General features: G+C 37.6%; 1 protein-coding gene across 2 annotated transcripts in view; it reads left to right on the top strand.

The window, feature by feature from the left end:
* The window catches only part of LOC101847833 (L-fucose kinase), a 46,412-nt gene extending 39,604 nt beyond the window's left edge, over positions 1-6,808 (top strand). For both annotated transcript variants that reach the window (XM_005105668.3, XM_035971700.1), the window contains exons 23-27: positions 388-482; positions 1,567-1,785; positions 2,454-2,553; positions 3,288-3,511; positions 5,584-6,808. In XM_005105668.3, coding sequence (XP_005105725.1) covers positions 388-482; positions 1,567-1,785; positions 2,454-2,553; positions 3,288-3,511; positions 5,584-5,652 — 707 coding nt within the window. In that variant the 3' untranslated portion in view covers positions 5,653-6,808. The remainder of the gene's footprint in view (positions 1-387; positions 483-1,566; positions 1,786-2,453; positions 2,554-3,287; positions 3,512-5,583) is intronic.
* Positions 6,809-17,320: the final 10,512 nt, after the last annotated feature.

Consider the following 17,320-nt stretch of genomic DNA (forward strand, 5'->3'; position numbering starts at 1 on the left):
TAGATGCTTTTAATTTGTTGTTATTGTTGATAATCATTGTGCGGTTACCATGTAGCTCAGTATCACCTTGTAGACGGTGGATGAGATTTTGATTTTAATATGTCTGTTAAGATTGTCAGGATGCAGTTTTCCTTTGTCTCATCCTGCAGGACCTCCAGTTACACCTTCCAGTTACACTTTCTTCCTTCCAACCCCAAACCACACAACACCATACATAATAACTTAGTGAGACTTTCACCTGCTGCAACATGACTCTGGGATGATTATTCGGATCTGGGCTGGATTAGCTACAACAGCAAGAAAATCTTTTTATGTGCTTTGAATTTTTAAAGATTTGATTAAAATGTTATTGTCTAAAACACTTTATGATCTCTGATCACCCTCCAGGCTTGGGAACCAGCTCTATCCTGGCCGGGGCTGTGCTTGCTGCTCTGCTCGGTGCTGCTGGCAAAAGTGTGGACACCAATGGCCTCATTCACTCTGTAAGCTCTCACACAGTGGCTCCTCTGGGGGCCCTTCTTCTGCTCCCTCACTATTCTTCCATTTCGGGGGGGGGGTGAGAGTGGAAAAGAGGGATACGTTTGTATTGAAGAGCGGGGGGGTAAAATTGTTTCTTTGTTTCTGTTTGTGGGGAGAGGGGTTGGGTTTTTTTTTGTTCTCCTGGAGGTTGACATGAGAAGTATACATAATCAGGGTTGGTACATCTTCAACATTTTACTTGTATTTTGTCAACTTCACCTATATCTGTTTTTGTTTACCTTGACTTATACTGTACTTTTCTCACTTTTTTCAATGTTTGTCACATGATCAAATTAGCCTGTTAAGAAATTGGTACTGGCTGTGAAATTTTCAGGAACATACATACCAGACAACATATTTAGGCAACATACAAAGAGTATAATGCAGCATCACAACATTGGTCTCAACTACAAAGGCTTTATTCTGTGCGACACTTTTATAGTTGGAAGTGGCAGTACTGCAGGCCTGCTCTGGTTGACTGTCTGTTCAAGGTCCAAATTATTTCCTTTCACAAAGGATCCTTTGTCGTTTCTTAAATATAATGTTCCAAAGTGTAATGTTGCTGTCTCAGCAGCAAAGGCATCTAGGCTTTGATAAAAAAAAAGCTATGTTGCATTAAAATAAGGTGCTTAGCATGTCGAAGAACTTGCTGCCTCCTTCCCTGTGATCTAGTAAGGAAAACATACTGCTTACTTACTGATCCCATATTCCATTACGATCATAATCTGTATGATAGAGAGCGTCGTCAGGTTCCTCCACTTTTCACAGTTTTTTTGTGCGTGCCTGAGTTTGGGCAAAGGATTTTCCTGTCCACTCCAAAAATGTTGTTGGTCCACCTCTTTCTTTGCCTTCTTCTCTGCACAGTTCCCTGAAGAAGGATCTTGGATAGGCCACAAAGGCATACTAGAAGAAGCAAAATGGAACTAATTGCTTATAAGCCTTCTCATGTTGAATGACAAATTAAATTATAAGTTAGTGTACTAGGAATTACCTTTGCCCCTTAAAAAAAAAAAAGTTTGTAGCTGACATTGTCAAATTTGTTCTCAGGTTTTGTACCTTGAGCAGTTGCTGACAACCGGTGGCGGATGGCAGGACCAGATTGGAGGACTTGTCGGAGGTGTTCGTCTCGGCTTGTCTGAGGCAAAACTTCCCTTGCGTGTTGATTGGGTGGACTTGAAGATCAGCGCTGACTTCATAGAGCGCTTCAATGACCGCCTTGTGCTCATCTACACTGGCAAGACTCGTCTTGCAAGAAATCTATTGCAGGTGTGATATATTGTCACAATTTAGCTCGTTAGTGAAACAGTAATCTGTGCATGATTAAAAGAATAACCTACCAATGGATACATATCAGTAACTGCAGAGTGACTTGGGTTTTTTTGCTCTAAGAGGCTGCATGATTTAAGACTTGGTCAAAGTTGAAAAGAATGAATCATACTATTCCATTCCCATTTTCGTTTATTCTGTTCATTACTGAGTTAGTAATATTTTTGTTATAGGTCTTATGGGATTTTTATGCCTCAATCTGTTCTGTTTTATGTATCATCATTGTCCGAGTGGGCTTTTGGTCACATCAGACTGAAAGTATTTTCTTCTCTTTCTGTTTGTGATAAGATCATAGCTGCTATAATGTTTTCATCAAACAGATACAGTTGACCTTGTCTAAGACGGCCACCCATTGTCTTTCACTCTGTCATTATGATGTAAAAAAAAAAAAACCACAAGGGGGAAATGAGAAGTGGACGTTTGTACAAATGACTGTCTTACAGGTGGCTATTAGAGTAGGTTTGACTGAAGATTGTTACAATTCTGATGATGTAAAGTCTCCATAGCAACTGGTGAGGTAGTGCATTACTGCTGAACAGATGTGCTGTTGTTTTAACACTGAGAGGTCCCTGTTTATCGACTTTCATTTTCTTGTTTGTTTTCGAAAGGATGTGGTGAGGAACTGGTATGCCAGGAACCCACACATTGTGAACACAGAAGATGCCTTGGTGAAGCTGGCTCAAGAATGTGCTCATGGATTTATTGACGGTACATATGAAGTACTTTTTCCATTGTATAGATCTTTGAACTATCTCTAAAGTAACCGTCTTCTATTTTATGATGTTTGCTAAAGGATTGACCTTTATTTTTATTTTTTTCGTTACACAGGCGTTTGATTATATTCTGGTTGGTGTTATTAAAGTGTTCTTTGTATTTTGGGTCTTTTTTTTTCACAAAAATCTAATGCAGTTAGTTCAAATAGAAATGATTGCCATGTCTACAATTTAGCTTTTGGCTCATATTTCCATTGAAACATAGTCAGATTCTATTTTATGTTCAAGATGTTTGTGAGCTGTATACTTCTCTAACATAATGCTATGCTGTGACCTCTTTGTCTCTTCTCAGAACTCAATGCATCATCAGTTAACTGTTACAGCCTTTACTATGCTTCCTACACATTTTTTGTTTTTGTTTTGTGGGGGTTTTTTGGTGTGATTTTTACCATATGTTACTCATGTGATTGTTTGTTTCCTGTTTTTGCTTGTGATATCTGTAAAATATCATTTTGTATTGACTTCTGTCAGATCCGAAAATTCCACCAGTTTTGAAGTTGCTGATTGAAAGATTCTCCTATGTGACCTGATCCATATATTTCTCTTCATTGTCACTATAATTCTGTTCCTGCCAAAATGTGACCTTTAACATTCTGAATCACTGTTAACTACAAATTCAACAGTAGCACCTATAAGTATTAAAACTCTTGACTCCTTTTCTGTTTGCAGGAGATTTTGAAGTAGTGGGCAAATGTGTTGGCAAGTATTGGGAGATGAAGAAGCGCTTGGCTCCTGGCTGTGAGTCGGCCACTATCGCCCACATCATGAGAGTGCTTAAACCTTACGTGTTTGGCATGTGCAGTGCAGGAGCAGGGGGTGGTGGCTTTATCTACGGGATACTCAAGGAACCCCAGTGCCTGAATTTTATCCGGGAGGTTTTGTCTGCACAGGAGGTAGGTGGCAGATAGGTTCAGATTATCATCGTTAGCTTCCTTTTCTTTATCATTTTAAAAAATATTTTACATTTTCGAATTATGTTTTCTTTTACTTTTCTTTTATTCCTCTTTTAAATGTTTTACACTTCTTTTAACGCTATTTGAATTATTTAGGAGGCAATCTGCTTTGTTCCTGCCTGTCGGGGGCAGGCATGACTGGTTGTGATTCCTCTCAGTACAAACACAGAGATACTCAATTAAAAGTCTGTGCTGTGTGAAAATTCTCTTAAATTCGTATAAAATGCGTAAAGTTTATGAAGTCTTTATATTTTAAACTTATCTTATGCCAGTGAAAAGGTGAGGTTGGACTTTCCTTTTCTATTAGGGAGCATTAGAAAATATCTATCTGTTGGTGTCACCAAAACTTTAATAACATCACTTATATTGTCAAGGATTGATTATTGCAATTCCTTACTGGCTGGTGTACCTGATGAACAGTTACAACAACTACAAAGAGTACAAAATATTGCTGCCAAAATAATTACTAAAAAACTAAAGCATGATCATGTGACTCCTATTTTAAAAGCATTACATTGGCTCCCAGTGAAAGAGCGTATCATATATAAAATCTGTTTAACTTGCTACAAGTGCTTAAATGATTTATCACCAGACTATCTAAAACAGCTTTTAACACCCTATGTGCCTCCTAGAACGCTCAGATCATCAAGTGACAAAACAACCCTTGTTAAGCCTAAAATAAATTACAAATCATATGGCCAACGCTCTTTTTCATATTTTGCCCCACTTGTTTGGAATAGATTTCCAAAAACTATCAGAGAAGCAGAAAATCTAGAAATTTTTAAGAAGAAACTAAAATCATTTATATTTTCATCATATTTCGATTAGACAGAATGCATCCAAGCTGTAGATCGTTGTGAGTTTGTATGTGCGTATGTGCATATGTACGTATGTGTGTATGTATGTGTGTGTGGTGCGTGCGTGAGTGAATATGTGTTTGCATGAGTATGTAACACTATGTACCTTTAAAATTGATTTGTAAATCCATAATATGTTTCATGTTAAGCGCATAGAGCATTGCATAAGTGGATATGCGCTATATAAATGCAATCCATTATTATTATTATTTATTATTAAGGAGTTATTTAGCTCCTTGAAACCCATTCAGTCTCTCGAATCCACTATCGAATTCGTTCCAGGTCGTAGTTCTCTAGGATTTTATTCTTTTTGTAAATCTGTCTGATGTAAAGTTTTGATTCACTCCAGTAAGGGTGACAATTAGAACAAACAGAAAAAAGCAAGGAATGGAAGGAATGATCCACTGACAAACTTATTGTTAAGTTTTACTGTGCTTACGAAGACCTATTTTAAGTTGCTTTTATTCTTCAATATTTTTCTCCTTCCTTCATAAGTATGTTCAGTTTTGTAAGTCCTTCACCAGTTATGTGGATGATACGAAATGTGGCATGAATAAGGTCATAAATTGGTTTGTGTGGGGGTGGGGGCGTTTTAATTGTGTTTAAAATATTAAAATATTTTATAGCTAAGTAACAATCAAAAAGTATATGTGAGGCATCGAAGTGAAATCAGTGGCTCATCAAAGTAATGAAATAGAAGAAAACAATATTTTTGTTCCTATTTGACAATTTTTATCAAATTTTTATTTTTGGCTCAACACCTTTTATGTCCATTTAATAACACATTGCTGTGTGAATTTTACTGAATGTTAAATAAAGGCCAAAAAATGTAAATTTACAGTTTCCAAGGACTCTCAAACTTTGGAAGTCACCAAACTTTGGTGGCCAATTTCTCGCTGATTTTATCTCTGATACCGGCAATCCCCTGCCTCCTTAAATCTGAAATATTTCTTCTATTGAAGATACATGAGTAATTTTTTAAATCGAAAGCAAGACAAATGAACAAGCTTTAAGGTGATACCTTTAACTTTATATACCTTAAAATTGAAGAGCGCCTGATTCCACGATGATACAATTATAATATTGTAATGTATTCCTCCTTAAATATTGGAGTTGTGCCAATTACAAATGTTTATTCGAACTGCTTGATTTCAGGGTCTTGAGGCGGAGGTGTATGAAGCTGTTGTTGACCAGAATGGACTCACCGTTACTTATGAGAACTGATTAGAAGTTTCCTTTTTGTGATATATATCTGTGCTCCCCCTTTCTTCTCTTTACCAGCATGTATTACATAATTTCAGATTGCTGTGCCTTTATTGCTTTGCATTTATTCATTAAGCCATATGTTTATGAGACCTGTATTCCTTTTATTAACATCTTAGAAAGTCTTGTTCTATCTTTTAAAATATCAACTGCTCGAAGGTTTTTTAAAATGTTTTCCAGTATTATCAAGTTTATCCACCTATAACACATTGGGGTCTGTTAAAACAATAGTGCTTTTTCTAGGGCCAGATTTTCTCTGCCTCCATTACTTGTAGAAGTTGAAGTGGTGCACATTATGTCAAAGTTTCATTTAAACAGTTGTGCGTATGATGTTGCATTTTTTGGTGTGGACTAGTGACAGAGCGTAGAACTACTTAAGCTTCTATAGAGTTTTATAGTAGAATCCAGAATAGTGTACTATTATACTATATTATTTCAGTCATACTTTGAAGCAAACTTCTCACATATCATGAGATGGAGGTTATTAGGTTCATGAGTATGTTTTGTAGGTCTATGTGTGTTTAGTATGTACCTTCAACTGTTAATGAATTCTGGGTTCACTGTTTGAGAATTCTGTTGTTGGTATAAACCCTGTGTGCCTTGACCCCATTTTTCTCAGACTGAAAATGTATTTAATGAACTTATGAAATGTGTTGCACTTTTTAGTATGTATAAATGCATTGATGTAAACAGCTGTTTTCAATTCTTTTCACTGACATTATAGTATAGATCTATAGTCTTTGTTTGTGGAAAAACTTGTCCATTTCTGTGCCAACCTGCTTGAAACTATAGCTCAGTAATATAAATTAATATCGAAGTGACAGGCTGTGACATATGCTATCCATCACAATACAATGAAAGTGTACTGCCATTAGGTACGCAATGGAGTGTGAATGAGGAAAAAAGCTTGCTATTCTTCACAAATTTTATCATTATGTTTTCATGCAGAACTGCTTTTATATAAAGTTGGTTTATACTAAAGATTTGTTGAATTCCAATGCAACTCAAATTTCGGGTACTGTAATATGCTGTGTACTTACAAAAGAAATTTGTTCTTGTGCTTTTCTCTGGGATGATACAAATAGTATCTTATGGGGAATAAAATGTCCCTCAGTCCTATTCTGTGATTTCTTTCTTTGGTTTGCTTTATTATACTTGTTTTTATTTTGTTTTATTTAAAGTTTTTGTATGAATATCATTGCTGTCGTAAGCTATCCGCTCAAGTCCAAATTATGAGAATATTTGATTTTTCATCATCAATGCCTTTCTCCCCTGGCAGGGTATAATCCACGTACAAGCTCCTTCCATTTATCTCTGTCTTGGGCCATCCTTCCTAGCTCGTTCCAAGTTAGCTTCATCTCTCTCATGTCCTTTTCCACACATCTCCTCCGTGTTTCCCATTGCCTACCCCTGCCTCGTGCTCCTTGTAGGTTCCACTGCAGCGACTGTCTTGTGATGTTTCCGCTGGGTTTTCTGAAGGTGTGTCTCATCCATCGCCACTTTCTTAGTCCTATTTCTACTTCTATATCCCTTTGTCCTATCCTTTCCCACAGCTCTTCTTTTCTAATTCTATCCTGCCTCTTAATTCTAAGGATACTCCTCATACATCTGTTGATGAAAGTCTGGACTTTATTCAGCACTGTCTCTGTTGTCTTCCAAGTTTTGCAGCCGTAGAGGAGCACAGATTTGAAATTTGAATTATAGAGTCAAATCTTGGTGCACAGTGAGATGTTGCTTGCTTTCCAGACATTTGATAATTGCTTGAATGCCCTCCTTGCCTTGGCGGTTCTTGCTTTTACATCTGCCTCAGTTCCACCTTTACAATTGATAACACTTCCAAAGTAGGTAAAGGGGTCCACTTCTTCCAGGGGAGTGTCTTCCCCTGTCACAGCAGGGCTTGAAACTTTTCCTAGCTTCACTACTTTCAACTTATCCGGGTGTATACATAGGCCAACACTCCTTGATAGGCTGTTGAGTTCCTTGGTCTTTTCTTGCATCTGAGCATATTTTATTTTTACACCCTCCCAAAGCTCTGTCAAAGATGTGCCTTTCAGCATCACCAAGATGCAGTTTAACGCTATGGTCAAGGCTTACAATTTTCTTACTTTTCTTGATTCCAGATAGGAGCAACACAACAAAAATTAGATTTTTGTCTCTGGTGTAAAAAGTACCCAAAAGGACCTGAGTAGATTGCTTGCGACACCAACAATATGAACATGTTCCATTTGTTTTTGTTGCATGCTCAAATATTGCTATAGAAGCCAGAAGTAACTGCAGTAGAAATGTCCATGAAAGAAAATGTGCATAAGCTTTCGGAGAAAAGTCTACATAATGAAATGTCTGCCTACTGCCCAATATGTTTTCTGTGTTTGATTCACCTCAGTTTATCATACAGAAAGATTAATAGATTTCTGTTTCTTGAACCTGAGAATCGCATAATAGTAGGCCTACTGCACAGATTTTCTTACATGTGTTCCAATATTTGAAATTCTGACCGTATTATGTAGCCTTTAGTCATTTCTATGGCTGGCCAGTTACTATTTTTTAAATATTTTTTAATGGCCGTCACCAGGTCTAAGCTTGTATGAGAAATTAAACCTATTGCTGAAGTATGAATCATTTAGTGCTGATGAAGATCTGCTACACAGGAGGATTTCGGTTGTTTTTACTGCGGTTAAGTAAACTTTTGAAATACAGATTAGATTCATGAAAACTCAGATTTTTGTGTAGAGGTATACTTTGATGTGAGTATCCTTGTTGCTCGTATTGATGAAGAAAGTGCTGCTGGGAGACTAGGATACTCATCAGCGAAGGCAAATATTAAAAAATTCCAGACCATTAGTCTTCAGCATCATATTTGACAGCTGCCACAATATCCAATCATTTGTCCAGTCATGTAGCTTTTTTATGCCTATCCTCTGTATACTGGTTGGTTAGGGGTTTTTTTTGGTTGGGGGGGGGGGGTGCAGGCTCCTTTTTTTAGGGGGTATTTTGCTCATTTTGAATTTGTGATTTACGTCGCTTAGTGTCATGTTTTCCAATGCAGTAGTACACCTTTACGCATTTCGCAAACATCTTGAATTTGCAAAATTCTTTATAAATCATGAAAATGGCGACCTCAAACAGTGTGCAATAAAAACCCACAAAAAAGACCCCCAGATATTTAGCAGTAATATTCTTATCTCTCCCAGGCTGTGTAGTACATTTTGTTTGGTCATTTTAATTTTTCTGATACACTCGTTATTGCACTTACCTGTTGAAGGAATAGTTACTCTTTCAAATGATTTGAAAATGTGCACATGTTTCTTACCATATAGCATTGTACAAATGTATTATTTGTGTGATCTGTGTTGGTTTATATTGTTTTGCTTAGGCTACACACTGAAGTACAAGGATGAATATCAGTATCATGGACTAATAACGTTTACTTTTTTTCTTACAAACAGGTGCACTTACCTAGATGTGTAATTTGCCGTCCAAAAATACTTACAGTGTCAGTTTGTGATACTTCGGGGGGGTTTTTAATATGCTGTTTGGGTTTTTTTTAGCCTCTGTGGAGATGCAAGGGTAGGGGAGAATAGTTACCCAGGAAATCTATCATGCACAAATTTGATGAAAATTATTGTTTGACACAGTAGGCTATTTGGAACTGCAAAAGAAGAACCTACAAATATTTTCTTTTTTTTTCTCCTAAAATTTGCTCCTATAAAATATGTGACGCATCGTGGTGAAATCAGGCGCTCATCATAATATTAAAATAAAATGGAAGAAACAGGCATTTTTCCGCCAGTTTGGCAAATTTTGGGTTCAAATTTTGGGGTTTTTTGCCTCAAAACTTTTATCTCCGTACCAAAAATAAATTTCTATGAGAATTTGACTGAAAACGATTAAAGGCACTAAATATGTAATTTTTCAGTTTTTGAGAGACTAATAAGCTTTTGAAGTTACCGAAATTTGACGGCCATTTTCTTGCTTATTTTATCACTGAAACCAGAGGACCCCACCTCCTTCAATCGTAAATATCTCTTCTGTTCAAGATGGATGGGTATATTTTTCCTTAAAAGCAAGGCAAATGAGTACGCTTTTGGATGATACCAATAACTCCACATTACGTAAATGTAGGCAAGAGGACATGACAACCATAATAAAAAGGAGAAGATGGAGATGGATTGGACATGTTCTGAGAAGAGAACAAGACTCTATTGTGATGACTGCCCTCCACTGGACACCCGAGGGACGTCGCAAAAGGGGCAGACCCAAAGTGACCTGGAGTTGTACATTAGAGTCTGAAATGAAGTCCTGGAAGCATTCGTGGGGAACGCTGACCAAGATGGCCCAAAACAGACAGAGCTGGAGATCCTTTGTTGCTGCCCTAAACGCCAGATGGCGAAATGGGTAATTGATCTGAATAACTCCACATTCCCAAAAATTGACGAGCACATGAATGATTCCACCACGCCGTGACACATTTAATCAACTGAAAGATGAAAACTGACCATTATTTATTACTCCAACCTCCACCATCTTTTTTTCTATTCATTATTATACTACAGTGATACTGTCAAAAAAGGTAAGATTCCTAAAGCATCTTTTTCATCTTGAAAGTAAAAGTATTTGTGATGAACCAGCAGAAAAGAAAATTTTTAAATCATACAAGTAGCAGACTGGGTAAGTCTGCCTCTTGATTCTGTTTGCTGTGAAAGATAATTTTAAGCAATTTTCTTTTGGAGGGAAAGCAGAAATGGAACTTTTTTGTATGAGGATTCCTTTCTCAAAATGTCCCAAAGTGATTTTATTTATAATGATCTACCTTCAAAAATGACACCTGGCTGCCTGTCAGGCAAGGGATAATTCTACATTCTTTGTCAATAAAATAAATAGACAATAAAAATGAACTGCACTGTATACTGAAAAATTTGCAGTTAATAACCTCCTACCCTGTAGCAGGGGAACACAGAAGAAGATCTTTTCATGCATAATTTTCACTGTGTAACAGTGGTTAAACAGTTGTTCCTGCCATTGTCTTCCTCCTATAATTAAATGTTTTCATGATGTATTATCCTTTTCCTTTGCAAAATGTGAATTTCATTTTTTTTCCTATAGAACCTCTTGTCTAATTTTATGACTTTGTGTATAGCCTTTAATATGATGTAATTGTGCACTTTTATACTTGAAGTCAAGGCTGTGTGGTTTATAGGCTGTCCCTTCTTTTAAGTTGTAAGATGTGATTCTGCCTGTTTAGTGAGAAACAAGAAAATGTAAATTTTACTTCTGTTCAGAAATAATTGCTGCTGTTTTACACTTATAAATATGCAGTGTCTTTTACCAAATTGCTGAGAAAGATTTAATTGCAATATTGTACGCAATATTCTTGCCTAATTCATCTGTATACAGACTTTCTGAGAATATGTTAAAGTCTTTGTTTTTATATTTATAATGTCAATTCAACATGCAGCAAGGATGAGACCTTAATTTTTTTTTACCAGCATGTATCTGTTTTTACAGCTGATTACCTTATCTGTTATATGTTCTGTATGCATGGGAGAATGGATATATATATATAATTTTTGTGTATATTTCAAAGTGTGCTAAACTGCCTGATGTAGGGCAGTCTATGGGAAGGCAAATTTTCTATATTATTTGGAATACACTTCTCTGGTCATTTTGTTAAATCTTTAAAACCCACCTATGAACTTGCTTTTATACATTAAATAGGTTGGGAGCTTTGCATTTGTATCCTGGATTTTTTTACCTTTCTCATTTCATTTGTCCTTTTTTTCTTTTCTTTTTTTTCTTTTCTTTCGCTTGGAATGTCTTTTTTTTTTTAAGCTAATGGTTTATTACCCATTAGTAAGGAAAACTTGAGGATTAGACTGCTTTTTAAAATCAACTTCAAAGTAAGCCGTGGTGAATTTTCATGTAGGCTACTTCCTCTGAAGCAAAAAAAAAGGATGAAATGCTCTGACAGTTAAGGAAAACAAGGATAGAGGAAGTGTCTTTATTCATGAAAGAAATGTCCTTCATGAAAGAAATGTCCTCTGAGAATATTTATGAAGATAGATTTAAAATTAAGGAATACAAGTTTGTTTATTTTTGTTAGTTACTGAATTGACCTGCTTAAAAATGGCATCAGCTATTTCATCATCTATGCTAAGACTGGATGATCCTTCCCTTGAGAGCTGCAGTCATTTCCTTATTTATGTGTGTTTCATTTGTGTCTTATTGAGATTTAACATTTCTCAGTTTGCTTCCCTATTTTCGTTGATAGACTCCTGGATATGTGAGATTCCGAGAGGGGGAATAAAAATGTGTTTACAAATTTGTTTTTCAATATAATTAATTAGATTCTGAATAACATTGTCAGTAGAGTAATTTTTCATATGTGCTCTGTCAGTGCTGGCCTTCTGTCTTGGTACGATCAGTTACAGGTTTGCTTTATTTTGTGGAAACTTAAGGTTTGATTCCTAGTAGAATCCAATTTTTTCTGGTCATTCATGGAATGTTTTCTCTCAACCCGGTGCCCTGTTAGGGGACCAAGTTCTCTGCCTGTGAAATGGTCTGCATTGTTTTGAAGAGGTTGTAATGAGTGCCTTTGATACCAAAGACGTACAAGCCGGTTCGAAGTTGTGGCGAGAAGTCAATTCGAGACTTATGGCAGATTTAAAAGAATTATCTTTGTTTTGTGTTCATGTGAATGAATTGGTTCATACTGTTGTAATAGTGGAAGTTAAGGTGGAGCGGGTGTCGTTTAATAGAAGCATTTCATTTATGAGTGTGTGAGCTCACCAAAGAGATTTAGTTCAAAATAAGTGCCATATGCTTGGATTAAGATCTAATCAGTTATGTAGAGGGTTTGTTGTATGGTTATAATGCCATGTTATGTCCATACTTTTAACTTTTAATTTATATGAAATTAATTATTAACTTGGTTGATCACAGCCATGTGTCCGTTCTTATAGAAAGAGAGAAAAAACTTCACCTTTTCAGAAGTAGATTTCTTCCTATCTGAGAGTTGCCTACATGTATGACATTATATGAGCTAGATTGTTTGTTCGTTTTTATGTTCAGATGGGAAAGATATTTGTTCTTTTATACAAGCTGGATAGCTGTTTCTTTCAAATCTTTATGAGGTAGATGTTTGTTCCTTGAAATGTTCCTGTCCCTTTTATGGTTTGGCAGTTGTGTATTTTGTTATAAAACAGGGGTTTATTACTGTGAGGGGGAGGGGGGTTGTAATACAGGAATTGTATACGCTTTGAAATCGTGTTGTCTTATTTCTTTTTTTTTGTGTGTGGCTTTCATATTGCTTGAGACCTCTTCTCTATGCGCTTATGCATTGAAAGAAGTTTTCTTTGAGTTTGAACACAAGAAAAGAACACTACTTGTTTGATACCTGTATGTAGCCCTGATGGTTGCTCTGTGATTACTTTTAATTCTGAGAAAATGTGTCACAGTATTTGAACTTGTGACTTTTTAATTTTGTTAAGTCTGGCAGGTGCAAGAATGTTATGGTCAGCCTCTGAGATTAGTTCAGTTTTTGTTCTGTTGGTGTCAGTATAATCATAGGAATGGAAATCTAAGTGTTGTAAGTGAACCAAAACTAGAGTTTTAGATAAGAAATTCAACACCGATAAAGTTTTGTATTAATCCTGGTGTATTTTTATTTACTATGCCATGGTAGACGCTATAGAAGTTATTATAAGCAGTGGTATAATTCATCAAGTTCCACGAGTTGCAGAATGATTTCAGGAGAAAGACGAAAGTCTGAGAGCGTTGAATGCAGTTAAAAGCTTTTTTCAAAAATTAAACAATTCTGGATCAAGAGAGTGGGTGGAAGAAAACAAAATGAGCCAAAAAGATGTGCAGGAAACCAGCTTGCAACAGAATCAAGGGGCCGTTTGCAAATCTTTTGAAAGCAGTGAGTGCTTTAACTTTAATACCATTGAAGTGACAAGCTGTCGATAAATTATCAGAATTCTCTATACTCTGTCTTTTCCACGAATCTGATCATTAATGATCAAACGATTACATAACCAGTATTCTATTGTGTTATAAATAATGGGGTATGCCCCCCTGTCTTCAGTTACTTCTGACAAAGAGAAAAGAGGGGAGCGTGGGGTTGCCCATCCTTCAGGAAAGATGACGACAGTGCAGTGTGACAGAATAAGCAAATTTAAGAATAATGCTCTGACCTTCAGGACTCTGCAAAGCGCACAAAAATACACATATTTTTAATATATAAAATGCAATGAAATAAGAGACCATCTGTGTTTGAATCACAGAGGCGGTGAGCCAACGTCGCTGACTTTAGGGCGGGGGTTGTCTTTCGTGTAGACAGGTTTGGCGGACTTGGGGGGTGGAGCTTTCTCTGAGGGCGGTACGAAGACTCGAGATGACTTTTGGGAGGGACAGCTGCAGTGTTGGCGGATATCTCTGCGGAAAAAAGGAAACACATTGATATCTATGGAGTGAGTATAGCTCTGCCGATGTGTTTGCTGTGCATTTTCTCTGTAATTGTAAGCCATGCTTCTAGCATACCCTCAAGAATTGTTGGAGGGCGCCACTGGTAGGTCCTACTTCTTTGCTTTCCCTCTGTTGTTTCTGTCTGTCTTACTTTTTACCTGCACTAAATGACCATTACGCTGTATGGTTATGCTCCTCTTTACTCACTCAAACAAAAACTGTACCCTTTCCTTCTCTGAGCCTTGGTCAGTCCCTCCTGCCCTTGCAAGATTTCAATGGGGCATCGACTGCATGATCTTTGTTGTTTTAGTTAGAGTTTTACAGCGTTTTCTACAAAAGTGAATCATAATTCATACGTTCCGAAGATTAGAGATGTTACTAGAGAGGTTAAACAATTAAAGAGGAGAGGTAAGGACGATTCATGTTTGATAGGAGAGGAGAAGCAGACTCCGCCTACCGCCCACAAAATGTCTTCATCCTTTTTCCTCCATTCTTCACTCCTAACCACTTGGTCAAGTCTTCCGCCTTCAGGCCCTGAAACAGAAATAGCAACGTAAAACCCATACCATGCAATTATTAACCTTCAGGATGCTGTTCAGCGTACATAAAAAATGGCTGGCCTCACACTTTCTTGTGTGCACTGCAACTTTATTGTTCGCCCATACCATCTGGTCAACCTAATGGAGATATATAACTGTATGACACTCTATTGATCCTTCAGTGTAATTAATAAATTTGGTTTCTAGAGATACGGTTTACGTGACAGAACGTGAAGGCCTGAATATAATAATATACAGTCGAACCTGCCATGGCGGCCACCTGTATAATACTTCCAGCTGTACAGAGGGGGTGACCAAGGCGCAGAACAGGAAAAAGTAGTTTGTTTGAGTAAAGAGAACCACATCGGCACAATATTGGTCATTAGTGTCAGTAAAAAGTAAGACATACAGACAGAAATAACAAGGACAGTCATAAGTAAAAGAAGTAGACATACCAGTTGCGCCCTCCAACCACCCGCGGATATAGAAGCGCGGTTGTATACTCAAAGAGAAAATGTGCAGCATACGGCAGGTTCGTAGGTCACAAAGGTATAATAGGCCTACATGTATATTATGTACCTGGCGCCTCTTTGAAACTCAGTATGTTTCCGTTGTAATTGGAGGCGGGATCTACACGTTTAACGTCCATTTATATAATTTATGATAATTATCTTATACTGCGTATAAGGTGTAGTGGTTAGGTGCTCCGCTGTCGCACGCAGGAGACCCGAGTTCGTCCGTCGATTCTCGAGTGGGGGGGAAATTTGTATCGAACATCTCGGTATTTTTGCCGAGGTGTTGTATCCCTCTCGGCATGCTTGTTTGACTTCTTAATTTGATTAATAATCATGATCTAACCAATGTAGGTGCGGGCGGAAAACACTTTATTACCAGTACTACCAGTCAAAGAGAGTGACCGTGATCGTAAAGTAACAGACACGTCTTAGGAGGCTCTCGTGGCTTTGGGGTTAAGGTGTTCGCCTCTCGTTCAATAGGTCCGGGGTTCGAATCCGGATAGCGACGAAACATTTTCTTCTCTAAAATGTATCATTTCACATTCTTTCCTACTCTCTTACAATGTTCTGTCGTCTGCTTTCGTCTCCACTTTCTGTCCCTACTCCCTCATCTCCTTTGTTCCCTCCTCTGGGCTCCCGATTCAATTTCTGTAACCTTTCTACTGCTACTACTGGGCTCCCTCTTACAAGTTACTGCTGTCTTTCATCCACACCCCTGATCTTATGGTAGGGAAGATCTGCACCTCTCCTTCTGGGACAAGGGCGAAAAATCTCGGAGGTCCCGGGTGCAAGTTACGCACGATTAAAGATCCCTGGGTGGTCCAAAATCGATATAAAGGGGCCCATACACGTTTTAAAAAAGGGGGTCAAAATTTTGCATTAAAATTTTTAATGTTAAGTTTTGAAACAAAATTTGGATGCACAATTGCCCGCACACGTTTCAGTGTTTTTTCCATCAAAATTCAGCATTGTTGAAATCTTCGACATAAAGAAAGGGAAATCGAGAGATGTAGGGGAGAGATAGGGGTGGGGGGGGGGGGGGGGTCTTTTTTCTGCGGCTTCTTTTCTTCTTCACATAACATTCTGATTAAGAGAATAAAGCGGGAAAAATTGTTTAAAAACATCGGTTTGATTTGTGATGTATATGAGAAAGAAAGGTTGCAAAAGAGAGAAAGAGGGAAATAGAAGGAGACAAGCCGATTTAGCGGGACGAGAGGTGAGCGGGAGAAGAGAACGAAAGAGTGAGGAAAGAGAGAAAAAGAGAGAGTAAGAGAGAAGCAGAAATGATCCTGACTCCTCGGCGGTCAGCTGCGAAATATAAAAGTTTTATCAACATTTTTACAGGAGCCCACACACGCATAAAAAATTTGACGACTCGTCGAAAAATATAAAACGTGTTTGGTCCGTCAAAATTTTAATTCAAATATATTTTTGACATCAAAACGCCCTACGCACAGTCAGATTTTACCTTGAAATTTTGACGCTTTTTATTATTATTTTTTTTTAAGTGTATGGGCCCCTTACGAGTAGGCTTCGGCCGCCACCCTGGCAAAAGTCTAAATTTCCTACAAACGGAACATGTTTAATGAGTCCCGTACGCGCTATATGACCTTATGAAATTGCGAGCGGCGTAAAATAACCCCCCCCCCCCAAAAAAAAGACACGTCTTATGTAAAAATTTGTCTCTGCGTGGTGGAATATCTAATTAGAATGTCTTTGCTCATTTAAATGGCCCTGGTTTTGCGCAAACTGGTATTTGTGTGTTGACATTTAGCGCGTATTTGACAACCCTGCAGCTTGGAAGTTACCTTGGCGTTGACGTCCAAACCTATTGAAGGTTAGTCTATCCTTACGAATCGTTCAAGACGAACTAGAGAAGAATTTTTTTTTCAAATGTCTGTCTGTCTGTCTGTCCGTCTGTCTGTCTGTCCGTCCGTCGGTCTGTCTGTCTGTCTGTCTGTCTGTCTGCATGTCTTTTCTGAGGATGTGGGGAGGATCCTAGGCCCACCCAGGCTCAGGGAGGATCCTTTCGTGATTTGCTGCACTGGCTTGTTATAATATTGTTACGTGTATTTTTTATTTTTTTAAATTTTATTTTATTTTATCTTATTT

The sequence above is a fragment of the Aplysia californica genome, unplaced genomic scaffold (assembly GCF_000002075.1).
Source record: "Aplysia californica isolate F4 #8 unplaced genomic scaffold, AplCal3.0 scaffold00485, whole genome shotgun sequence".
NCBI lineage: Eukaryota > Metazoa > Mollusca > Gastropoda > Aplysiida > Aplysiidae > Aplysia > Aplysia californica.